This window comes from Dunckerocampus dactyliophorus, chromosome 2, assembly GCF_027744805.1.
Source record: "Dunckerocampus dactyliophorus isolate RoL2022-P2 chromosome 2, RoL_Ddac_1.1, whole genome shotgun sequence".
Taxonomy (NCBI): domain Eukaryota; kingdom Metazoa; phylum Chordata; class Actinopteri; order Syngnathiformes; family Syngnathidae; genus Dunckerocampus; species Dunckerocampus dactyliophorus.
In genome coordinates, this window is record NC_072820.1 from 46829913 (window position 1) to 46856336 (window position 26424).

General features: G+C 40.7%; 1 protein-coding gene across 2 annotated transcripts in view; it reads left to right on the forward strand.

Moving 5' to 3' along the window:
• LOC129177084 (1-phosphatidylinositol 4,5-bisphosphate phosphodiesterase delta-3-A-like) overlaps positions 1–26424 on the forward strand; it is a 36495-nt gene that overhangs the window by 1911 nt on the left and 8160 nt on the right. The window contains exons 2-13 of one of the 2 annotated variants that reach the window (XM_054767825.1): positions 3690–3745; positions 5719–5830; positions 9592–9820; positions 12187–12316; positions 12429–12654; positions 12735–12936; positions 17865–18009; positions 18845–18997; positions 20723–20857; positions 20958–21105; positions 24902–25018; positions 25113–25291. In XM_054767825.1, the coding sequence (XP_054623800.1) occupies positions 3690–3745; positions 5719–5830; positions 9592–9820; positions 12187–12316; positions 12429–12654; positions 12735–12936; positions 17865–18009; positions 18845–18997; positions 20723–20857; positions 20958–21105; positions 24902–25018; positions 25113–25291 (1832 nt within the window). The remainder of the gene's footprint in view (positions 1–3689; positions 3746–5718; positions 5831–9591; positions 9821–12186; positions 12317–12428; positions 12655–12734; positions 12937–17864; positions 18010–18844; positions 18998–20722; positions 20858–20957; positions 21106–24901; positions 25019–25112; positions 25292–26424) is intronic. The other variant, XM_054767826.1, reaches the window with a different exon arrangement.

Consider the following 26424-nt stretch of genomic DNA (forward strand, 5'->3'; position numbering starts at 1 on the left):
TTCTTTTAAACTTTCCTCTTGTAATATTCTGACTTTGTTTCCATAATATTATGACATTATTACCGCAATTTAACTTTTTCCCCAACATAATTTTTCAAAAATGACAATTTTATTTTGTTGTTTGTATCTTATAATACTATGACTTTAAATAATGTATTGTTTCCTTTTATATTTCAACATTAGGCGACTATATATACTAATATTACGTTATTCTTGTAAAATCTCATATTTTTCTCATTCGATTAATTTTTGCTGCGTTTTTTTAAACATTTCTTGTTCAATTGTACTTTTGTCCACAGGCCAATAAAACCAGTAGTAGGCCACAAACGGCCACTGGGCCGCACTTTGATCACCCCTGTACTAAAAATATATAATTTAACAAGATAATAAAAATAAAAACAACAGCAGCAAAAATAAATCCACAGTACAGTATTTGTAAGTCAAAACATTAAGAGAAAAAAATTGCACTCAAATGAGAAAAAGTGGTCATTTTACAAGAATAATATTGTAATAATATGAGACAAAATAATGTCATTTTAGTATCTTAAAATTTAAATAGTAAAGAAAAAAGAGTTTGTTCATTTGAAGCTGTAATATTATGATAAACAAAACAAAATAAAATTTAATTTTTGGAAAATTAAGTTGCTGAAAAAAAGAATATTGTGGGCATAAAGTCACAATATTACGAGAACAAAGTTGTGATAGTGTTCCCTCGTTTATCGTGGGAATAGGTTCCCATAATAGCCCGCAATAAGTGAAATCCGCGAAGTAGACAACTATATTTTTGTGCCATTATTATTATATATGTTTTAAGGCTGTAAAACACACTTCTCAGACAGGCATTAACATGTTATCACATTTCTCTCTTGTTTAAACACTCTAAAAGTTAAAATTTCGTTTGAATTTTAATGATCAATTTACGCGATTGGACACGAGAAATTAAGTGACTCACGGATATTTCACTCGTCTAATAGTAGCTTATCCTGGCACCGTGCGGCTGTGGCGTTTTTGTGTCCTCGTTAAAACATATTCCTTCTCGTCGTCCTCCATGAGCCGAAGATTCATTTACAGTATTCCAGGTACCCTACAGCCAAGTAATTTCTGCCTTCATTCAGCATGTATGCTAGCATACAACAGGAAACAGGCAGTCCTGCACGAAGATTTATTGACAGTGGTCTACAGCCAATCAGAACGCAAAACACAATGGGCAGGTTCTGCCTTAGCCAATCAGGACTGTTGCGGCTCTATTTACTGAGACAAACTGGACACTGGATAGTCTTCAACTCTCGCATGAGTATACAACACCCTCTACTGGTAGCAGTAGTAAATACAATAACAGACAGATACAACAGAGCACCTATGGATCGATCACTCTAATACACCACAAGAACGCAGAACACAATGCACGTTCATACGCTGTTAAAAAAAGTGCAAAATTGAAAGGTGAACCGCGATGTAGCGAGCGCACACTGTAGTTGGAAAATGTTAAAGTAAAGCTCAACAACAGCAGAAATGGAAAAAACTGACCTAATTTTCCGAGTCTTAAACTATGACTCTGACAAGAAAAAAAGGTGCAATTTTCTGAGAAGAAAATGCAAAAAAGATTATTTATGAAGAAAGTTGAAATATTTTGGGGAAAATAAATCAGCAAAAATGGGGGAAAAATTGCTTTTTCACATATATCACAAAGCTGAGATGCATTATACTTCTTAGCATATGCTTTACAAAATAGTGGCAAAGCTGCATCCTTTCATGTTTCACTATGTGGCTGTCATGCTCAAAGTAAATGTAAAGCTGTCCTTGAACTATAGAAGCATGGTTTGGGGTTCTTTTGAAAGCTAAGATGCTGAATTGTATCCCCCGAAGACAGAAGGCAAGTGCTACTGACATTGAGGAAGTTTGAATACACTGAAAACATTTTTTTTTAGGCTCGCCTATGCAGGAATCCCTCAATTATCACAGTTAACTGGTTCCATAATTGACTGCATAAGTTTACACGAAGTAGGATTCCTTCTTTATAATGGAATATTTTCCAGTATTTTCTAGTTATGACATAGAAAAAACCTGTTTACAATCTTCTAAATACACATTTTAACATTATTAGAGACCTCTAGACATGAAATAACACCCCTATAGTCGCCTTTGCACTCCTATTACCTAATATAGTAGATGTAATCACAGAAAATAAGCCATACAAGCTTACCTTGTAGGGGAGCCGAATGGGTGGCAGACAGCAAGTGACGTAACGGGTTCAGACTTGAGTTTTAGCTTGTTGTGGGCTATGGCCGCAACAGTAGTCAGTGTTATGATGATTATCATTAATATTATTAGAGCTACACAATACAGTATATATTTCTTTCAAACCAATACCAATATCTATAGCTATCTTTTTATTATTTAAACTTAACTGTAATTTGTGCACACCTGCGAGTAAGAAACTTGAAGGTGGATTGTACAAACTGTACCTGTAGATTTGTCCTAACCAAATATGACATCACCACTAATACACAAAATAAAAAAGTAACAAAAATGTAGAAGTTGTGTTTCTCGAATGGACGTTTATTTTTTTCAAACAAACAAAAAAAAGCATGTAGTTTGAAGTCCTTATCCAGCCACTGCGCTGTCAAAGCTAGCAAGCTAACAGGTCTGACATCACACGCCCATTAATCAGTAGTGAAGTTGTGGCACTGGCGTCTCCATAGGCTTTCCAAACACCGTCTTAGCGATGCTGGCGTTTAAGGTGGCTGATGGGGAAAAGATGTCCCATACGACGGACGCCATGATTGTTTACGAGTGAGCTCAGAGGAGGTGTGCAGCATGCTACAGAAAAGGAGCACTTGATTTGCTTACCTTAGCCCACTAACATACACCACAGTACGGGGAATCTTGCCTCATTGGACACTTCTTTGAATTATCGGTTATCTGACCTTTTTCTAATGGGATCCGATTTATTTATTTGATTAATTATGTTAATTAAGCATGTGCATTATGTCAAGCCACATCCCTTTCTTATGACAGCATTCCACAGATGATCTTTAATAATTTTACTCTGACCTGAACACATCAACAGCAGTGAAATTCCAACACCATATATGTATCTCCAACTCACAAACACGTCTCTAGTCCTCGCAACATTGTCTACAACGAGGTGCATTCAGGGACACTCCGAACATCACAAGAAAGTCTTTTATTATGTGTTAAATAAACAGAAAGACAAAGAAAAACAGTACGTGGCGATTCTTATCACTCATGAACGTAACTCTTAGTGTGGAAATCCAATTTGCTGCATCGAAGTATGCTCGGAAATCACAGAAAATCCATCTACACTCATAACATGTGGATTCAGCTTAAATTACTTGGTGTCTTTGAACGTAATCCCTCATTGGTCACAATAGCTAAAGTGTGATTCAAATGTTCTGATGTTAATACATACAAATATATATCATTGTGTTTTGTCATTTAACTTTCTGTTAATAAAATGCAGTAAAAAAATGGCCATAATTCACACATAGCGGCAAATTGTGATTAATCATGATTAATTTGAAAAGAACAAGTGACCTGTGGTTTCATCTCACTTATCCAGCATTATTTGACAGTTACTGAGTTTTACTTGTGTCGTTATTTGGCTGATTGGGTAGAATACACACACTGTACCTTACTTCCAGTTGTGCTGCATTGTGTTTGTGTAGGCGTGCAGGATGATGAAGATGTCAAGCGGATGCTGCAGGGTTCCAGGATGGTGAAGGTATTGAAAATACTCAAAGTGGTCACTTTCAGAGGCGGGCAAGCGCTGTCCTTGCACGACAAGGAGCTATTTGGGATTTTTCTGTTTCTCTGCTCAGACCTCTGCGTGTAGAGTTGCATGTTTCCCCGTACTTGCATAGGTTCTCCCAGTGGACTCTAGTCTAGCTTGTTTGTATAATGTATATACTGTTAGAGATGGCTAGTATAAAACAATAGAAGCACTGCTGAGTTAAACAATAGAGGCACTATTTCTTGAACTTTGTACAGACAGGTTGCTTGACAAGCTTATCTGCTTGCTGCAGCTTACTTCACTTAGAAGACACATGCACACACATACCCTAGAACCAGTTAGAAGCAGACACATAGCCACACCACTGATACATGTAGGGGAGCGGTCCCACCCCTGCGAGGGTGGGACCCAAGAGTAGGACATAGAGCAGTTACTTGCTAGTTCGAGGTTTCTTCCTCCGACTCTTAAAGTGGATGAACTGAAGCCCCGGTGCTGAGCTTTGTGACGTCTTCCGGACAATTGTGTCACTAAAGATTGAAAATACAGAAAAGTGTGTCAGACTGATCTTCTTGAGAGAAACTCAAAACGTTTCAATCCTGTGATTGACCGGTGAGGGTGCATCCCACCTCTAAGTGTTCAGCAAGAAAATGATTGAATTCATTATATGGATGGACATTGTTTGACAGGGGTGTCCAAAATACAGCCCAGGGGCTGTAAATGAAAGTGAAAATGCAAGGGCCAAAAAAAAGGTTATGAAAACAAAGTTAGCATCGCTTAGCATAGCATATGTCGACTTACAGTGCTTAACAAGTGTTTTGAGCGTCACCCAGTGTGAGGTTTAACTGGTATTTACAGTGTAACCTTGGTTAGCATCATTAATTTGTTCCTGAAGGTCCGACTCCAACCCAAACAAACGCTAACTGGATACTTTTTTCCATAAGCGATCATGTCAATCCAATTCATCTGTTCCAGAACGCCAAAAATGTCAACACAAGAAAGGTATATATGAAGCTCTAAGGTGACTTTTACTGTCATTGAAGATGTGATTCTTAATGTGAGTGTTCCCAAAGACACAAGGTTGCGGCAAGACACCACGCGGACACCACCCTCCTGTTTTGCCACGAGTTATTTCTTGTATTCAATCGTGTTTCTCATCTCAATAACCCAAAATGGAGCCACAGAGAGTGGCAAGTGCCGGCATTTTGATAAAGGTGAAAAACACTACTGAACTGAATCGAATAAAAAAAATAACTCATGAAATACCAGGAAGATGGTGTTCGTGTTGTGTCTCACTGCCACATCGTGACTTTGGGAACAGTCACATCTTCAATGAAGGTCAAAGTAACCTTAAATGTTCATGTATCCCATTCATTAACCATTTATATGTATTTAGAATTGTTTTATGCATGTAAAACTAAAAACAGGTGTTTTGTGAGTCGACCTCTGATACATAGCTGACTTCGGGTTGCCATTTTGAAACTTAGCAAGCTAGCTTCTTTGTTAGAAGCTAAGGATGTTTTGTGATAAAAATACATTAAGAACACAGTTGGACTAACTCGGTGTATTAATAACACGACACGCACCATATTGCACGCAAACCGGAAAATGTACTTAAACCGAGGCAAAATTATGGTTTTCAACGATCACTGAAAAACACGCTAACCTGGGCGGACGCTAACCAAGGTTCCACTGTATTTACTTTTTTTTAATATTAGGCATTAGTGTTCTAAAAATTTCCCAAGACGAGGACTATTTAGTTTATATTGGCTAAATAAACAATACCGCTTTTGTTTTTTTTAAGCAATGCACCGGACTGTTTTGGCGTGTTTAATGAATTAAAGGTGAAGAATATCAAAGTTGTCTACGCGTTGGACCATTTTTCCGTATGCAACCCTCGGTGGAAAAAGTTTGGACACCATTGATGTAAGAAGTAGCTGATCACTTCTCCTGATTCCTGCGAAAAGGTCAGATCGCGCCGCTGGCAGAAGGTGCGGACTCTGAAGCTGCGGGACGATGGAGCCACTATCTGGTGTCAGTCCTTCAAGTTCTTCAGCCGATGCCGGCAAACACAATCCTGTAAGTGTTTTTGCTATCTTTATGTCCCTGTTAAATGTTTTTCATGGATGCATTTACATTGACAACCACTTGCATGACAATGAACTAGAGCAGGGGTGTCAAACTCGTGCCATGGAGGGCCGAGACACTGCAGGTTTTCTTTCCAGCCAGTCACTAAAGCAGGTGATTTTAATGATCAACACCTTCAGTTTGAGGGAAGGAGCTCATCAATTAAATCACCTGCTGAAGAAACTGGTTGGAGAGAAAACCTGCAGCGTCTCTGCCCTCCATGGCACGAGTTTGACACATGTGAACTAGAGTAACATTTTTATTTGGAATCACTGTTAAATTGTACAGTTGTAAATTTGATATTTCCAAATGAGTTATTTCTCAAATCGCATCTCATTTTCCACACCTGCACCCTGACCCGTGCCTCACTATGCACCTTTGGAGATTCCTCCTATGCACCTGAAATTTGTCATATGTCAGCATGCGTCCTTCACTACGAAATGAAACTACAGTATTAGTCGTGCAACGATACGCCATTTAATTTTTTTTTTTTTTTTAATGAAAGATAAAAAAACTACAAATTGCTTGCAGGTAATTCTCAAATAAAAAATAAAAATACTAGAGAAGCACTTAGAGAAGTGCCATAGTTCCCCCTCTATTGTGATTCACACCAAAATAATAATCCTACATTTTTTGGATCAGTCGTTGATATTTTGTAGAATCTGTTGGAAACTTGTCCTGTATTTTTTTTTTTCAAGTGCTTTGACCATTTTCTGTGGCTTTGTATGCACAAATGCCAAAAATGGTAACTCACAATGTTAAAGAATCCTTAACAAAGAATCCTTAACAAAATTTGTGGATCCAGACGGTGAACCGGATCACCCCCAAAATGTAATCACTTCTTCCATATCCCATTTCCGACAATTACTGAAAATTTCATCCAAATACATTCAGAAGGTTTCAAGTTATTTTGAAGACAAACGCCTGCAAAATCGTAATCCCCCCGCTGCACTTGTACTGCGCTTGGCGGAGGTAATAAAGCACACAAAAAACTTGAAGGATAAGGGGGCACTTTGATACACTGTGTACATTAACTCATTCAATCCCAGACATTTTTGGCATCCGAGCCACCTCAACCGGCTCCTCTCGATGTGATGGAGCAGTGGCTGTACTCTGAGCCCCTCCCGGGTGACCAAGCTCCTATTGCAACATTGAGTGCATGGAAACATGGTCACTTTTTTGCATAGTGGTCCAGTAGTTGCACAGGATTGAAAGGTGGTCTCAGTCCTATTTCCCATTTGTTTTTCGGGTTCTCTCCAGCTTTTTCAAGTTGTCTGTCTACAGAAGTAAGATGGTATTTTTTAAATGTATTGAAGTAGGCTCTCCAATGTAGGCCTATTGACTACGTTTAAATGAAGCTTTTCCGCTCGGCCTTCTACTGTCGGTGGAGTGCTCTTACTTGGTTCAAAGGATAAACACTAATGAATATGCTGTGTCTATTTTGGTGCCTCTAAAACCGGTACTTAGTGCTCTGTATATGAACACAACTCGTCACATTCTCTCTCACTACAGTATAGGAGGGGAAAGGCAAGGCCTTTATTATACGCTCACCCAGTTGTATTTAGATAGCTGCAGCAGTCGTACAAATGGTGAGATTATAGGGCCTTGTAACCCGTGGCTTCGTGATTTATAGTTACCCAAAGGCTGAACTATAGCTTAGCCTCACTAGACCAGTAGGAGGCCTTTAATTGGTGCAAAACCAGTTATACATTATTGTTGTTCCCTCTTTGAAACTTAAGGTTTTCTACAAGATGTGGCGTGTGTTCGTGGTACATGTTGAGCCATGTATCATCCATCCATCCAACGTTTGCATGTCGGACGTCACTGATCCGACAGACCATCTGTGTTCATCCTGAAGGTGTTCGGTGGGCTTGAGGTCAGGGGTCTGTACTAGTTCTTCCACACCAAGTTTATCAAAGCATGGTGGTATGGACCCTGCTTTGTGCACGTCTACACAGTCATGCTGGAACAGAGCCTTAGCCCTCCCAAAACGGTTCTCCCAAAGTTTCATTTCATTTTTTTGATAGGGACGGTATAGTGATAGGGAAGTGTATACATTTTACATGTCACATGTACTATAGCACTTACAGCCATGAATTTGTAATGCTTGGATGTTTGGGAGAAGTTGCTTTTGGAGGTTGTATGTACCATTCTTTATTCATCGCTGTCTTCTTGGGCAAAATTGTGAGTGAGGCCACTCCCTTGGCTGAGAAGCAACCCCACACATGAATGATTTCAGGGTGCTTTACCCTTGGTATGATACAGGACTGACGGTAGCGCTCACCTTTTCTTATCCAGACAAGCCCCAAACAATCAGAAATGGGATTCATCAGAGAAAATGGTTTTACTTTAGTCTTCAGGAGTCCAATACCTGTATCTTTTGCAGAATACCAGTCTGTTCTTAATGTTTTTTCCCGGACAGAAGTGGTCTCTTTGTGCCCTTCTTGACACCAAGTAATCTTCCAAAAGTTTTCACCTGACTGTACAGATGCATTCACATCTTCCTGCTACCATTCCTGAGCAAGCACTGCACTGGTGGTGCCCTGATCCCGCAGCTAAATCAACTTTCGGAGATAGTCCAGGCGCTTGCTAGACTGTCTTGGGCGCCCTGAAGTTTTCTTCAAAACACCTGAATGTCTTTTCCTTGAAGATGAAGTAATGATCTGGTAAATGGCGGGTTTATTGTTGGCAGTGGCTCAGGAGGTAGAGCAGGTCGTCCAGAAACCGGAATGTTGGCAGTTCGATCATGGCTCCCTCTGTTGTTGTGTCATTGGGTAAGACACTTCACCTACCTTGGGTCCAGTCCAGCCTACACTGGTGTATGAATGTTTGGTGGTGGCCGGATAGGCCGTAGGTGCGAATTAGCAGCCACGTTTCCGTCAGACTATCCCAGAGCTACAGATGTAGCTTGTCACCAGTCTAATCCATTATATTATTTAGGTGCCATCCAATTAGCAGCAATATCCTTGCCTGTGAAGCCCGTTTTGTGCAAAGCATTGGTGATTCCACGTGTTTCCTTGCAGGTAACCATGGTTAACAAAGGAAAAGCAAAGATTTCCAGCGCCACCCCACTTTTTAAAGCTGTTATTCTCACTCAGTCAGGATGACAGTCATCTCCAGACTTTGTCTTTGTCAACACACTCACCAATGTTTCATCACAAACATGTCAGTTTCTCCTTTGTGGCAGGGCTGAAATACACAAGTATTTTTTTAATTTTCATGACAAAGAGGGAATTAATCGCCATCCATCTTATCACTCTTCATAACATTCTTGAGTATATGCAAATCGCCATCATAAAAACTGAGGCAGCAGACTTTGTGAAAATTCATATTTGTGTCATTCTCAAAACTTTTGACCATGACTTTAGTCCCACTCCAGCTGCAGGCTGGCATTGTATGTGGAAGGTGACAGCACGTCCACACTGACTACAAACTAACATAAACATAAGTAGTGCATGTGTACTAGTACTTTCGAATATTGGAGCCCTTCAGGCAGCTGGAGGAACACCATGAATACAGTCCCTTCAAGCATGTTCTGCTGTATAAGATGTCGCCAGTCATGACAGCTTTAATGATGATGATGTCTCTAATTCTACTCTTGTAATTTTAGATATGGTTGTACATATGCAATGAACCTGAATTACAAATCACTAACAGTTCCAATGACAAACCACTTGATGAATGATGTCTGTGTCTCCCTCATGCAACTCCAGTCTCTGTCAGTGAGGTGGAGTGTGTACGACAGGGCTTTCATTCAGAGACACTACGGAAGATGGTTGCTGGAATACCTGAAGACCTCTGTTTGACGGTGGTCTTCAAAGGCTCCCGAAGGAACTTGGATCTTCTCTGCCGTAACAAGGAGGAGGCTCGTCATTGGTTTCGAGGCATCCAAACACTGCTAGAAAGAACTGAGAACATGACCCAGAAAGAGAAACTTGATCAATATCCTTTGATTATTTTGGGATGTGATTATGTACAGTACAAGTTGATGCGTACTGCTGCAAACCGCCTTATTGTGTGTAAATTCATCACTCTATCAATCTTCCAGTATCTGGTGTCAGGGCAACAGCCCATGCTTGGAGTTACCCCTGGAAGAACCAGACAAAAAGGACAGGGTAGTTCTCTAATTAAAGCTTCAAACTGCAAAAAGAAGAAATGGGAGTGAGAAAAAACATTTTCAGTAAGCAATTTACTGCAAACAAGCATTAAGTGAAATAGGTCGTTCCTCAGCTGATAAAACGTTTAAGACCAAAGAAACCCCCCGAAAATAGAAATAAAATACTGAAAAAAGGAGTCAGTCATGAGTATCCCCACCATTCTTGTTAATGAGGTGAAACATGGGTTTGGGCATGCTTGTTGCAAGTGTTTCTAGGAGGCTAGTGGGAATGTTGCTCCAGGTTGTGAAGATGGCTTCATGGAGGGCATCCACTGTCTGGAACTGATGTCCATCTTTGTAAACTTCCCTTGCCATCCGTCCTCAAATGTTCTCAATTGGATTTAGATCAGTGGAACATGCAGCAAGGTCCAACACGCTCACAACACCTCAGGCCACTACCAACGGGTAAAGCTACATATTGGAGCTGCTGCTCTGTTTTCATTTTTGAGTATGGAAAAGTTAGCGCTAGGTGTAGCGTTCGTTTCTATGTTGCTATGTGAAAAGTGTGTATATAGGCATATATGCTGAAACAGACCCTTTCCAAAAAATTTGAATGTCATGGAAAAGTTGTTTAATTTCCATAATTCCATTCAAAACGTTAAACTTTCATAGATTATAGATTCAGGGCCCACAATTTAAACGATTTCAAGTATTTGTTTATTTTTACATAATTTGGGCTTCCAGCTCATTAAACCCACGAAAACAGGAATTCAAAAAATGAGAATACTGTGAAGAAATCAGCCCAAATTTTGCAGGGCATGAATGTTTTAAACTGAGTGTCACACACTAATCTACTAAACTCAAATCACCTGCACAGGCTTCCCCAGGTGTCATTAAATTGCTTCAGTTTGGTTCAATTGTCTCAGTTGGGTTCAATATGGGGAAGACTGCAGACATGACAACTGGCCAGAAGACCATCATTGATACCCGCCATAGGATGGGTAAGCCACAAAAGTTCATAGCTAAGGAGGCTGGTTGTTCACAGAGTGCTGTGTCCAAGCATATCAATGGAAAGTCTGGAGGAAGGGCAAAATGTGGCAGGAGAAGATGCACCAGCAAAAGAGATGACCGTGGGCTTCAGCGGATTATCAAACAGGGAAGATTCAAGAATCTGGCAGAGATCCAGAAAGAGTGGAATGAGGCGGGAGTCACAGCTTCAAAAACCACCACATTCAGATGCATCCGGGAGATGGGCTACAACTGTCGCGTTCCTCAGGTCAAGCCACTTCTGAACCTGAGCCAACATAGGAAGCGTCTCCACTGGGCCAAGGAGAAGGACTGGACTGTTGGCCAGTGGTCCAAGGTCCTCTTTTCCAATGAAAGTAAAGTGTGCCTTTCATTTGGGAATCAAGGTCCAAGGGTTTGGAGGAAGACGGGTGAGGAACAGAACCCAAGCTGCCTGAGGTCCAGTGTGAAATATCCACAGTCCGTCATGATTTGGGGTGCAATGTCCGGTGCAGGTGTTGGTAAACTCTGCTTTCTTAAATCCAAGGTCACCGCAACAGTCTACCAGAATGTTTTAGAGGACTTCATGAGTCCTTCTGCTGAGGATCTGTATGGAGATGCAGATTTCATCTTCCAGCAGGACCTGGCCCCTGCCCATACCGCCAGAAGCACCAAAACCTGGTTTGATGCCCATGCCATCACAGTGCTTGACTGGCCAGCCAACTCACCGGACCTAAACCCCATTGAGAATCTATGGGGTATTCTCAAGAGGAAAATGAGGGGCACCAGACCCAACAACAAAGAAGAGCTGACAGCAAGCATCAAGGAAATCTGGGCTTCCATAACTCCCAGGCAATGCCACAGGCTGATTGCTTCAATGCCACGTGGCATCGAGGCAGTGATTAAGGCAAAGGGATTCCCAACCAAGTATTGAAGATTGACATATCGTTTTGAAAGTACCATATTTTTATTGCTTTGATGTGATCCTTTGTTTTTTTTTCCTGCAAAAACTGAGAAGTAAATGGTGATTTCTTCACAGTATTCTAATTTTTTGAATAAAAAAAGTTTTAACTTTTTGAATGGAATTATGGAAATTAAACAATTTTTCCATGACATTCTAATTTTTTGGAAAGGGTCTGTATATAATGTTGAGTAGAAAAATACAATTTAACCGTTGTGTGATGACTTCCTTAACCATGTGCGTTACTTGGATTGTTGCTTACCTGAAACAGGCTGATCTGAATAATGACGACAGTATGAGCTACTCTGAAGTGCAGACATTGCTGCAGATGATCAATATTGACTTGAGTGACCAATATGCCCGTGCACTCTTTGAGGTACTTAAGACAACATAATGGCTGTATTCTAGGTAAAACCTAATTTGAGATGTACTGCATTGTTGTGTGTGTGTGTGTGTGTGTGTGTGTGTGTGTGTGTGTGTCATGACAGAAATGTGATCGCTCAGGCAACAGTCGTCTGGACCACGGGGAAATAGAGATTTTCTGCAAAGAGCTGTTGCGGAGGCCTGAGCTAGATGCTGTGTTTCGCCTCTATTCCTCCGATGGCGCTGTCCTCTCAAATGGAGATGTGAAGAAATTTCTTAAAGATCAGGAGGAGGATGCTGCAGACACACATGCCCAAAGCCTGATCCTCACCTATGAATTCAATGAATGGGGTATGTTGCAATATCAGTTATATTGCACTGACAGACACAATTCCCTTGTTAAATATTTCTTGTCCTTTTTCCCAAAACAGCTCAGAAGAACCAGTTTATGACACCTAACGGGTTCACTATGTACATGCTGTCCAAGGAGAACTCTGCATTTGATCCGGATCATGCTTGGGTTTATCAAAACATGAATCGGCCCCTAACACACTACTTCATCTCCTCTTCTCACAACACCTACTTGTCTGGGGACCAGCTGATTGGAGAGAGTGGTGTCGAGCCATATATCCGGTAAGCAAGAATGCAAACCCATAAATTTGACGTGAGGTTTTGTCATATGTTTGAAGTTGTTTTAAAAGTGTGGCAACCACGAACAATTTGTCTACAAGCAGATATCTCCACATTGGTTTGTTGCTTTCTTGTCTTTTTTGTGTGTAACACGTGTTATCATCTTCACAAACCAATCTTTTTGAGGCCCTTATGGACAGGGTTGGGCATCGTTTGAATTTGAATGATTTAAGTTCCGATTCCTCATTTAGACTCCGACAAGTGATTTCAGATTCTCTTAAGAGGCAGGGTCAGAAACGTTTGCATGGTTTATATGAGGGCGCGAACCAGAGTTCTTTTTTGAAACTTCTCCATTTTCTTTGAAATGATATGAACTTTTTCTGAACTTTGGCTATTTTCTATCCAGTAAATTATTATACTATAGTATATTATTTTTTAAATAATGGCCCATATTTACAAAATTTATGAATTGATTGACCCCTTCCTTACAACATGCTTGGGAATATGATGTCCAAATGTAACCGTTTAATTGTATCGAATCGTATCGTTTGTACACTGTATCAATTGTTCAGTTTTTCAAATATATATTTTTTTAATCGTATCTTTACCCATGTATCTAGATGTGTATCGAGTTTTTTGCCAGAAAGACATTTACATCGCTACTTACTATAGATAAAAACTTTCTGGCTGTGATTAATTGTGAGTTAAGTATGGACAAAATGTGATTATTGGCGATAAAATATTTTAATCGCTTGACAGCCCTAATTTTTATATACATTTTAATTTTAAGATTATTTTAATATTTTTATATTTTGACTTTTAAAAATCTATTCATGTTAAGTTAAAAAAACATTTTCAAATATATATTCCTTCTAAATGTAATTGTTCTTAGTTTTGACAGAAAATGTCTTATTTTCATTGTCTAATCCAATTGAAAAGGTATTCTACAACGGATGCAAAGTATACTCAAATTTTGACTAACTTGACTTCTTTCCATGTACATAACATCGAGTTTGACGCCCCTGCGTAAGAGGGAGTCGGATGCTGCAGGCGCTTAAACGTGTTACTGGGCTCCCACTAAATTGGGTGCAGAATATCCAACAAACAATAAAGAACCATTTGTAAAATGTCAATGAAAAGGTTCTGCACTAGTATCATTTGTTTCCTGCCTCAGTGTTGGCATATGACAGAAGTCAAAAATGTTATTTTACTTTGAAGCCTTTGAAGCCCACTGTTGCATGGAGTTCAGCCAAACCTGTGATCACTGCCGCACGCTGACCATGGTGGCAATGGACAGCTTTATGTGGCTTCTTCTTCGTTGGTGTTCACTGATTTTGTTTTGTTGGGTGTACGCGGCTAATTCTTCGGGTTGGCGAACTAGGCATCGAAACTTGTAATTCAATTATGGAGTGGAATAAGTTAAAGGTTCAAATGTTCAAATTTACAGTAACTGCCACATGCTTCAAATTTTCATCAGCATTGTGAGTCCATGTTTCATGTGCCGCGTTTCACTTTGTGCTTATTAATTCATTAGAGATTGGAATAGCAGTGTAATTACAGCGTCACACTGTCTCATGTCCTTACTGATCCAGTATAGCTGTCCGTGTTGGACCTTGGATGCAGCGACAATTGAGTTGACAAAGGAAGTAGTCCTCCACACTGGTTAATGAAAGAAAAAAACACAATGGTCAGATAAATAACTTGAATCTGACAAAAGTAACAAAGTAATAAAAATTAAATGAAAGTCAACTATGGTTCAACAGATTTATATGAAAAAATCTAGTCATGAAGCAGCCCTGGACAAAAATGATGCTACTCTAACTTATTAATTTCTGGCACAACGTTTTGAGGCAATCACTGCAATCAAACGATTTCTGTAACTGTCAGTGAGACTTCAATGAGTATTGTTGGCCCACTCCTCATGAGCAAACTGCTCCAGTTGTCTCAGGCTTGAAGGGAGCCTGGGGTATCCTAATAGGATTTAGGTCAGTGCGCATGGAAGGCCACCTCAGAATAGTCCAATGTTTTGCTCTCAGCCATTCTAGGGTGTTGTTAGGTGTGTATTTTGAGTCGTTATCCTGTTGCAAGACCCATGACCTGCGACTGAGACCAAGCTCTCTGCCACTGGGCAGCACATTACTCTCTACAATACTTTGATAGTCTTGAGATTCATTGTACCCTGCACAGATTCAAGACATCCTGTGCCAGATGCAAAGCAGACCCAGAACATAGACCCATGTTTCACAGTAGCGACAGTGTTCTTTTTTTGGTACGCTTCATTTGTACGTCTGTGAGCATACATATGATGTGCCTTGTCAAAAACTTCCAGTTTTTCTCATCTGTTCTTCAGACATGACGTGGTTTGTCAACATGCATTTTGGCAAATTCCAGTCTCACTCTTCTTTCAACGACGGATGGTGCGATCTGACACTGATGTAACTTGACCTTGGAGTTCACCTTTAATGTCTTGAAGTTGTTCTAGGCTCTTTTGTTACCATTTGTATTAACTGTCGCTTTGATTTGTCATCACTTTTCCTCCTGTGGCCACGTCTAGGGAGTTTGGCTACAGTCCTGTGGATCTTACATTTCTCAATATGTTCAACTGCAACCACAGGAACGTCAAGCTGCCTGGAGATGATCATATAGCCTTTACTGTAACATGCTTGTCTATGAATTTCTTTCTAATCTCCTGAGACAACTCTCTCCTTGGCTTCCTCTGGTCCATGTTTAGTGTGGTACACTAAATGTTTAGTGTGGTAGTGTGGTGAGGTGTGAATATGAAGAGGCAGCTCTGATTAGGAACACCTGTGGCTCGTTCGGTAGCTCCACCCATCAAGGTGGCCCAGGGTCTAAAATGAGAAACACATGAGAAACCAAACCCAAAACAAACAGAAACCAATAAGTAGCTCACCTGCAGCACCAGAGTGGTGTCACTGCAGAGTGTGACAAATACAAACTGTCCGTAACATACAAAAGTCAATATAACAATGCGTGGGATTACAGAATTTGCTATGAATACCATTGTTACAAAAGCAAGAAATCAGCTAACCCTTTATCTAAGACTTCCAGTGGAAACCCTTTCCCATAAAATATATATAATCACTTATTTCTTATAACGCACACACAACACCGTGTCTATCTCCTTTCTTGGTGTCGGAACAGGTTCAATTAAGTGCTGTGGCGCTCAAGTGATGAGGCATTCACGTGCACTGGTAGGCTTTCAGACAGCAACTAATCACAGTACTGAGAAATTACGTTATTCTACGCCTGCTAGCTGGCCCAGTGGGGCAAATCTGAAATCTGATTGGTTAAAAAAACAGCCCGATTGCAAGTAGTGGGTAGTATGGGCCAGCACTCCTGATTCTGAAGGCCCTTGGCACAGTACATTGACATAGCAACACATAGAGGCTGAAATCTGATTGGACATAGACGTACATGCATTGGAAGCAGTGCAGCTAAGAGCCATGCTACAAAATGAAGATACAGACTGTTGAGAATGAATTTATACAATTTGATTGAATAAATGCTAGAATTTAAGTTGTAAATGCAGGCCAGCGCTTCTGATCGTGTTTAGGCCAGCAGAGAAGGCCTTGCTGGCCCTGATGGCACACCACTGCTTCAGATTTAGTCTGTACAATCGTCCCTTGCAATATCACAGTTCGATTATCGCTCACTTGCTATATTGTGGTTTTTCAGAAATTCATTAATGATGACTGTTTCATGGTAGACTATGGTCTGTTCGTCAAAACACTGAAATACAAGTGATATGTAGTATTCTGGTCACTCAGCGGCAGTAACGACACAAAACATTGAGACATTACCTTACCTTGCATTGCCTTAACACTGCATGAAGTCATTGAGTCAGTCATGACATGTACGACATGATAGAGTGAAAAAAGTACTCCTCCCATTCCATGTGGAAGTGGTAAGTTTTGGCACCTTAAATTCAGTAGAATTGAGGCTAACCTGTCCACCCTCGAGCTTGCTGGAGTCCTTACAGCATAAGAGTTGCGCAATGTGATGTAAACAAAGAATAATATGAGTGTAAAGTATAGGCGTGTTATTTCAGGCTCTAACGTTAAAAGACACATTTAGAAAGTAAACAGTAAACATAAACAGGCTTTCTATGCTCTAACTACGAAAATTCCATTTATTGAATCCTATATCGCAGAAATGCATTTATCGCAGTCGAGTCTGCAACCAATTAACCGGTATAAATGAGGTACGACTGTTTACTCATTATTCCAACTCCATATGTCCCCAAATCTGCATACTTGATTGGTATATCGGACTGTTATGTACATCTAGTTTGTATATTCAAACTGTATAATTTACTCTATATATTCATAACTATTCGTATCATGTAAGCACATCTGTAGATTTGTCTGTATTAATACTTAGCACATACTCTATGTGAATCTGCACAGTACCTGATAGACGTTACATTTGATAGAAAATGTATCTATTCAAAATGCACATATATTCAGTGTATTTTTGTCCAAACATACAGTATATAAATACTATATACAATGCACTTCTGGACTGGAAGCTAACCTTTTGGTTACTGTGTTTGTGCGTGTGTAATGATAACACATTTAATCCTAATCCTAATGCGAGACATGTGATAGACATATCCCCGGCCAATAAATCCATCCCGGGTCTATTATTATGTCTCGAAAGCGTCAATATCCTGGAATTTTTGTGAAAGTTGAACAACATTTCAAGCTGAGGGCCCCAACAAAGGACATTTGACGATGTCAAAAGAAAGATTTAGTGTTGTACAAAGGTACCTCAGCTCCCTCACAAGCATCGTGTGGTGGTTTACTTTGGATACGTTTTTGTTTTGCTGTGTGTGTGTTTGTTTGCTGCAAGATAGGTATTGAACTCTTTACCCACATTTTATACATACCAGATAATGACTTGTCTTTTAGAGCCTTGAACAGCGGTTGTCGGTGTGTGGAGTTGGACTGTTGGGATGGAGAGAAAGGACAACCGATGATCTACCATGGATACACATTGACCAGCAAAGTGTCATTTGCTGAAGTCATTCAGACAATTAATGAGTATGCTTTTAAGGTAAATAGCTTGTATTTAGTCAATGTTTCTGTTGAAACATCAACATATAAAGGTTCCATGCAGGTAAGACTGGAATGGCTATATGTGGTAGTGTTCTCTGTATATAAAGTACACCTGTAAAAGTCTACAGGACCATTATTTTATTCAAAGAATAATAACCAGTTACAAATCCCACAGTTTTTGCATGTTTAAAGGTATAGTTCTGATTTTTTTGACATGAAGTTGTATGACATCCCCATTAGCAGTGTAGCCCATCAACAGAGACTTACCCCCACTTGGTCCCCTAAGTCCAGTTCTTGTCGGATTTTGGTGATGAAGAACGTAGTTCCAGGTAGTCGCTGGGGTTACACAAGTAAGGGGTTTGGCTTCTCAAAACAATATGCGTTCAAAAGAGAAATACATTTTGCAATCACAAAAATTCTTCCTCATAAATCGCTCAGTGTTACATTTGTCTCCCTCAGTATTCCTGGGTAATGTCACCTGTCTATTCATTTTTGTAATGTAAATGTGTAACCTCAGCGACTACCTGGAACTACGTTCTTAATCACGGAAATCCAACCAGAAATGGCCTTTAAGTTGTTTGTTGCGAGTGCCAACTTGTCCCTCTTTGTTTGACGGTCCTTGAACGCACCATTGAACTTTCTCCTGCAATGTACAGGTAGACAGCTATAACGTATACATTGAATGTAAAGAATATAATTTGATTTAAAAGTAAAAGTTGAGCTCAAGTGGGAAGAAAAGTTATCAAGTGTCATTGTAGATGTCATAAGCCAATTAATGCTTGTAATGATTCTATTGCCCTTCTGTTCTGTCACTTACCACAATGACGCTGCAGGCATCACCATACCCTCTCATCCTCTCCCTGGAGAACCACTGCTCTGTGGAGCAGCAAACAGTAATGGCTCAGCACCTGCGATCCATTCTGGGGGACAAACTCCTCACCAAGCCCATCAGTAGCCTTCAGTCCAACGTCCTGCCTTCACCAGAGGTAAGGGAAAACTGTTCAGTAGACTTGTTGAAAAGTGTCTCTTCTACTAAATGTCTAATTTATGGTGGTTAATTGGCTCCATACTCCACCTTGATAAGTGAATTTCTGCTATGTAGGATTCTTTGTTTATATAAATGGCATTTTATAGTTGGAGCATAGAAAACCTGTTTACCACCTTCTTAATATACTTTTCAACATTATTAGAGCCCTCTAGATATGACATAACATCCCTATAGTCACTTAACCAAAATAGCAGACATAATAAGACAAAATAAGGCATAATATAGGCTAGCATTGGGAGAGTTCTTTGTTCTTTTACTTCTAGTTTCCCACTTCCTGCGGTGGCTATTGTCTCATTAGTGTAACATTACTGACACCTAGTGGCCAGTGTAGAATACTGTGTTTTCTGAATGCCTTACACAGTCGTCCCTCGGCACTTTGCAGTTCAAATTTCACAATTTCACAACATCACTTTTATCGCGTTTTTTCAAAATAAATCACTAAATGATTGCTGTTTTGTGGTTGACTGCGGCCTATTAGTGAAAAGGGAAGGAAGGAAAATACAAGTATAAGGCATTCAGAAGACGTGATATGCAGTGTAGTATCTGTGACTTGTGCGTGCCAAGGAGCGGGGCTCGGGAAATGACATGTGTGACGTCAGCTAGTTAGAATTGATTGTGTTTAGCTGAGTTGTGGCCGACAGCAGCTCCTGTGTGAATGCTCACTGTATATGTGTTCTCTGCTTGTTAATAAAGCCATTGAAGTGCGACTCAGCGTCATAAGTCTTTCCTTAACCACAACCAGGAGCATTACAGTAGTATTCTACTCTGGTCACTAGAGGTCAGTAAAGTTACATTGATGAGACAATGGCCACCACAGGAAGTACACTGTCAGTGCTAACGGCAGTCTGTGTTCTGTCTTATATGTCTTATTTTGGCCACATGGTGGCATAGTGGTTAGCCTGTTGGCCACATAGTCAGGAGATCTGGCTTCGAATCTCGGTTGGACATCTCTGTGTGGAGTTTGCATGTTGTCTCCGTGCACGCATGGGTTTTCTCCGGCTTCCAAAGACGTACGTGTTCTAAATGACTCCAGTGTGAATGGTTGTTTGTATGTGCCCTGCGATTGGATGGTGACCAGTCCAGGGTGTACCCAGCCTCTCGCCCGAGGCCCCCCCTGCAATCCTAGTGAGAACAAGCGGCATACAAAATGTATGAATGTCTTATTTTCTATTATGTCGATCCTATTAAAGGTGACTATGGGGGTGTTATGTCATGCCTAGAGGGCTCTAATATTGTTAAACTGTATTTAGAAGATTATAAACAGGTTTTCTGTGCTATAAATACGAAAATATTGCATTTAGAAATAAGGAATCCTACTTTGTGAGAATCCGGTCGTGTCTGGAACCAATTAACCGCCATAAACCAGGGATTACTGTGTTTGTATTTTAGTTCATTTAGCCATTGTTATGCTTGAAAATGATTAATTTAGGCCAAACATTAGTCAAATTTGCTTCAATAGGCGTACCTTTTGACTAACCATGGAACAACAATAATTTACAAATCTATTTTTGAAAAAGCCTGACAGACTGAAGTCATGGAATTTGAAGTGTGATGTGGCGAGAGGCGACTGTATTGTTGGTCATGTTCACATCATTACGGGTTGTTGAAAAAACAGAATCGAGTATGAGAATAAAATGAAAAAGTGCATTTCAAATGTCTGCAGGACCTCAAGGGTAAAATCCTGATAAAGGGGAAGAAAGAGAAAACGGCGGAGGAAGGCCCACCCAGTTCCAGCTCCTCTGATGAGGAGACCAGCCAAGCTGACAGCAAAGTCAAGAAAAAGAAAGACAAGAAGAAGGTTGACACATCAGCAACTTTTCTGTCTTTGCTGCCTGGTTCTGAAAACAATGCTGAAGATTTGCTGGTACTGACTATTTTCGTCTTGCGTGTGTCTTCAGTCATCTAAGGTGAGTCGAGTGCTGTCAGACTTGGTCGTGTACGCCCGCAGCGTGCACTTTAAAAACTTTGAACACGCCGCCTCAACCCCGGCAAGCCACATGTCATCATTCTCCGAAAGTCAAGCCCTCGGGCACGTCAACGACTCAGGTATCCATCCGCTTTTTTGCTCAATGTTTCATCCAATGAGGTCTTCATTCATTAAAGGATCAGAAAATCCCTCATCTTGCACCGTTTGCACTTTGGGAGCTTTAACCTTTTAAAGGCGCAGGAACATGGTACTTGGGGATGCTAAGGTGATGTCTGTGTTGCAATGATGGCAGTGCAATATCAATAAACACATGCACTGTACATGTAACGGGAAAAACCGAAAACAATTCAAACCACAACACCCAACAATGTGTGGAAAACAAGCAATCAGTCCGAGACCGGCATATGTCACGAATAAAAAAACAAAACACTAATGTGACACTTAACACAATTTGAAAGCACACAAAGAAACACTTAGCCCCTCCAAAAGGTACAAGTATCATTCCTCTACTGCCAAACACATATGTATTAGTAAATCTACATTGAAGCATCAGTCTCCTCTTTACTTTGATATCAACATCATCCATGTATGCCTTGTACATGCACAGAAAAATCGTATTCATTTTGGCTTTTTATAGCAAAATGTCCCACGGTTTAAGACTGGTGTCCAAGGTGGGGCTGATTGTTTTATTGGCCCTTGGTACATTTTAAAAATACAATTAAATAAGAAATCTAACAAAAACAACAAAAGTAGAAAAAAGAATGACGATGAAATGAAAAAAGAAAACAATTTTAAAGACAAATGTATGAAATATTAGAATAAAGTCAAAAATTATCAATTTCGAGAAAAAAAAACAAATTTTTGAAGGAAGTTGAAATAAACAGATTTTAAAGTCGGAATATTAGAAAGAAATAAGTCAAGTTTAAATTTTAGGAAAATTAAGTTGGGAAAATTGGAGTATCACAAAAACAAAGTCAATATATTATGGGAATAAAGTCACAATGTTACGAGAAAAAATTGTGGGATGAAAGTTTAAAATGAGAAACTGAAACTCAATGTAAAAATTTAAAAACAAACCGCAAAAAATGGAAAACGAGCAGTGGAGAAAAAGTTCTTACTAATAATACACTGTCACCTATAACACAAAGCTGAGATGCAGGTTGTTTTTTCTGTAAATATACATAATGTATTAGCATAGCTACATAGGTTGGTTTACAAAATGTCAAAGTGGACCCTGTCCTTAAATTTTACCATATGTGGCCCTCGCTGGTAAAGGCCTCCTATCGTACGTGCCCTGAACACCTCCCAATGGAGGCGTCTGGGAGACATCCTGACCAGATGCAGATGCCCGAGCCACCTCATCTGGCTCCTCTCAATATGGAGGCGCAGCGGTTCTGCTCAGAGTTTCTCCAGGAGGACAGTGCTTCTCACCGTATCTCTAAGGGAGAGCCCAGCCACCCTACGGAGCATGCTCTTTTCGGCCGCTTGTACCCACGGCCTTGTCCTTTCGGTCACTTCAAATTTCATGACCATAGGTGAGGGTGGGAATGTGGATGGACTGGAAAATTGACTGCACCAATCCACCTGTCGATATCGCGTTCCAGCCTTCCCGCAGCCGTGAACAAGACCCCGAGGGGCAGGATCTTATATGGCACTCCACCCTTTTCCGGATGAGAACCATGGACTCTTGACTTGGAGGTGCTGATTAAGAGGAGCCAGATGAGGTGGCTCGGGCCTCCCGAACGCCTCTCTGGGGAGGTGCTCAGGGCATGTCCGACCGGTAGGAGGTCTCAGGAAAGACCCAGGCCAATTGAGAGACATAGTCTCTCCAACGGACGAAGTAAAGGAAAGTCTGGGCTTCGGATAAGCGGTAGAAGATGGATGGATGGATGTACAGCTGCTTTGCGGTGGCTGAGAAGTGCATGCAGCGGTACCTTTGTGGCAGTAGTGATCACACGAACAGTGATAACACGAACACTTTTTTTAATCGTGCATCCAAACTTGGAAATACTTGCACACCACGAACATACCCAGCTTGTTTCTCGGCAGAAAAACCGACACCGATATGATCCGATCTCATTTTTATGACAATGTCAGTCGAGAATATTGGTCAGGCTGACTTTGGCAAGATAAGACTTTGTGTGTGGTATTTCCTAAGCATATTATATATACAGACCCTTTCCAAAAAATTAGAATGTCATGGAAAAGTTGTTTAATTTCCATAATTCCATTCAAAAAGTTAGACTTTCATAGATTATAGATTCAGGGCCCACAATTTAAACGATTTCAAGTATTTATTTGTTTATTTTTACATAATTTGGGCTTCCAGCTCATTAAACCCACGAAAACAGGAATTCAAAAAATTAGAATACTGTGAAGAAATCAGCCCAAATTTTGCAGGGCATGAATGTTTTAAACTGAGTGTCACACACTAATCATCTACTAAACTCAAATCACCTGCACAGGCTTCCCCAGGTGTCATTAAATTGCTTCAGTTTGGTTCAATTGTCTCAGTTTGGTTCAATATGGGGAAGACTGCAGACATGACAACTGGCCAGAAGACCATCATTGATACCCTCCATAGGATGGGTAAGCCACAAAAGTTCATAGCTAAGGAGGCTGGTTGTTCACAGAGTGCTGTGTCCAAGCATATCAATGGAAAGTCTAGAGGAAGGGCAAAATGTGGCAGGAGAAGATGCACCAGCAAAAGAGATGACCGTGGGCTTCAGCGGATTATCAAACAGGGAAGATTCAAGAATCTGGCAGAGATCCAGAAAGAGTGGAATGAGGCGGGAGTCACAGCTTCAAAAACCACCACATTCAGACGCATCCGGTAGGTGGGCTACAACTGTCGAGTTCCTTGGGTCAAGCCACTTGTGAACCTGAGCCAACGTAGGAAGCATCTCCACTGGGCCAAGGAGAAGGACTGGACTGTTGGCCAGTGGTCCAAGGTCCTCTTTTCCGATGAAAGTAAAGTGTGCCTTTCATTTGGGAATCAAGGTCCAAGGGTTTGGAGGAAGACGGGTGAGGAACAGGACCCAAGCTGCCTGAGGTCCAGTGTGAAATATCCACAGTCCGTCATGATTTGGGGTGCAACTTCCGGTGCAGGTGTTGGTAAACTCTGCTTTCTTAAATCCAAGGTCACCGCAACAGTCTACCAGAATGTTTTAGAGGACTTCATGAGTCCTTCTGCTGAGGATCTGTATGGAGATGCAGATTTCATCTTCCAGCAGGACCTGGCCCCTGCCCATACCGCCAGAAGCACCAAAACCTGGTTTGATGCCCATGCCATCACAGTGCTTGACTGGCCAGCCAACTCACCGGACCTAAACCCCACTGAGAATCTATGGGGTATTCTCAAGAGGAAAATGAGGGGCACCAGACCCAACAACAAAGAAGAGCTGACAGCAAGCATCAAGGAAATCTGGGCTTCCATAACTCCCAGGCAATGCCACAGGCTGATTGCTTCAATGCCACGTGGCATCGAGGCAGTGATTAAGGCAAAGGGATTCCCAACCAAGTATTGAAGATTGACATATCGTTTTGAAAGTACCATATTTTGATTGATTTGATGTGATCCTAATTTCTTTTTTTTTCCTGCAAAAACTGAGAAGTATATGGTGATTTCTTCACAGTATTCAAATTTTTTGAATTCCTGTTTTTGTGGGTTTTATGAGCTGGAAGCCCAAATTACGTAAAAATAAACAAACACTTGAAATCGTGTAAATTGTGGGCCCTGAATCTATAATCTATGAAAGTTTAACTTTTTGAATGGAATTATGGAAATTAAACAACTTTTCCATGACATTCTAATTTTTTGGAAAGGGTCTGTATGTATGCGTGTGTGTGTGTGTGTGTGTGTGTGTGTGTGTATATATATATAAAAATAAATAATATTGTACTTTCTCTCTCCAGGGATGCAGTTTGTGCGTCACAATACCAATCATCTTAGCAGAATATACCCTTCAGGGCAACGGGTACAATCTTCCAACTTTAACCCTCAGACTATGTGGAATGGAGGCTGTCAGATTGGTGAGTTCTATGAAAGTGTCAGTACTATGTGTTAAAAAGCACGAAAAGCCACATGTACAAACTTCCAGCATTTTAACACTGTTGTTTTCTCCAGTGGCTCTGAATTTCCAAACACCTGGGGAACCAATGGATCTAAACCGAGGAAAATTCCTGCAGAACGGTCAGTGTGGGTACGTTCTGAAACCCCCTTACATGTGCCAGAAGGACACCACCTTTAACCCAGGAAATGTTGGTGGAGGTCCTGGCCACTCACCTGTCCTGCTCACTGTTAAGGTAAGCTAGCGCTTCAACTCGCGCAACAACCAAACCTTTATTTCTCACATGGTCATTCCACCGCCACAATCAGCAAAGCCTCAGGCTGCAAACAAACTGACCAAAGGAAGTGCCGTTATAGTTAGGAATGATAAGCCAAATAGTATAAATTCTCGGTGTCATGAGACACCACGATGCATGAGATTGGGTCCACGAGAACAAGAGTAACTTTTACTGCTTAAATCTCAGCCATTTTTCCAACGACAACCCCTTCAGTACCGGCCATTTTAGACGATTTTGACTGATCTTCCAAGGCACACAACTAGGCCACAACATAACACACAAAAATATTTTTTTTATTTCCAAAGATAATACCATGAAATATTTACAATTTTCACATTTGGAACTGAACTATGTGAGTTGGAACTTATCTATGTGTGTGCACATGCGTGTGTGCGTATGCATGCATTAAAATTTCCCATGCATTTTTTTTTTTGTGGTGCAAGGGCTTCCTCTTCCTTTCATGTATGTTTCTTCTTCCTCTCGTGATGCACTTCTGCCACATAGTGGCAGTTTATGTCATTAAAATTGCTCTCAAGCCTACTCCATTGGTGAGGAGTTTTGTCATCACCTCTTTAGCCTCTCGCGCAAAAAAACATAAAAGACAAATAAATACGCTGCTCAAAAAAATTAAAGAAACACTTCGAAAACACACCAGATGTAAACTGGGGGACAAATGATGTTGAATATATTTCCTGATAATAAGTGGGTGATGTATTAGTAACAAAATGATGCCACATAATTTGATAGAAATGAAAATGATCACCCTATAGAGGGGGGAAATCAAAGACACCCCAAAAATGAAAGTGAAAAAATGATGCAGCAGACTGGTCCATTTTGCTAAAATGTCATTGTAGCAACTCAAAATGATTCTCAGTAGTTTGTGTGGCCCCCACGTGCTTGTACGCATGCCTGACAACGTCGGGGCATGCTCCTAATGAGACTACGGATGGTGTCCTGGGGGATCTCCTCCCACATCTGGACCAGGGCATCACTGCGGTACCTGAACGCATGGAGGAGATTCCAGGAGACAGGTAGTTACTCCAGGAGAGCTGGACAGGGCTGTAGAAGGTCCTTCAACCCTCAGCAGGATC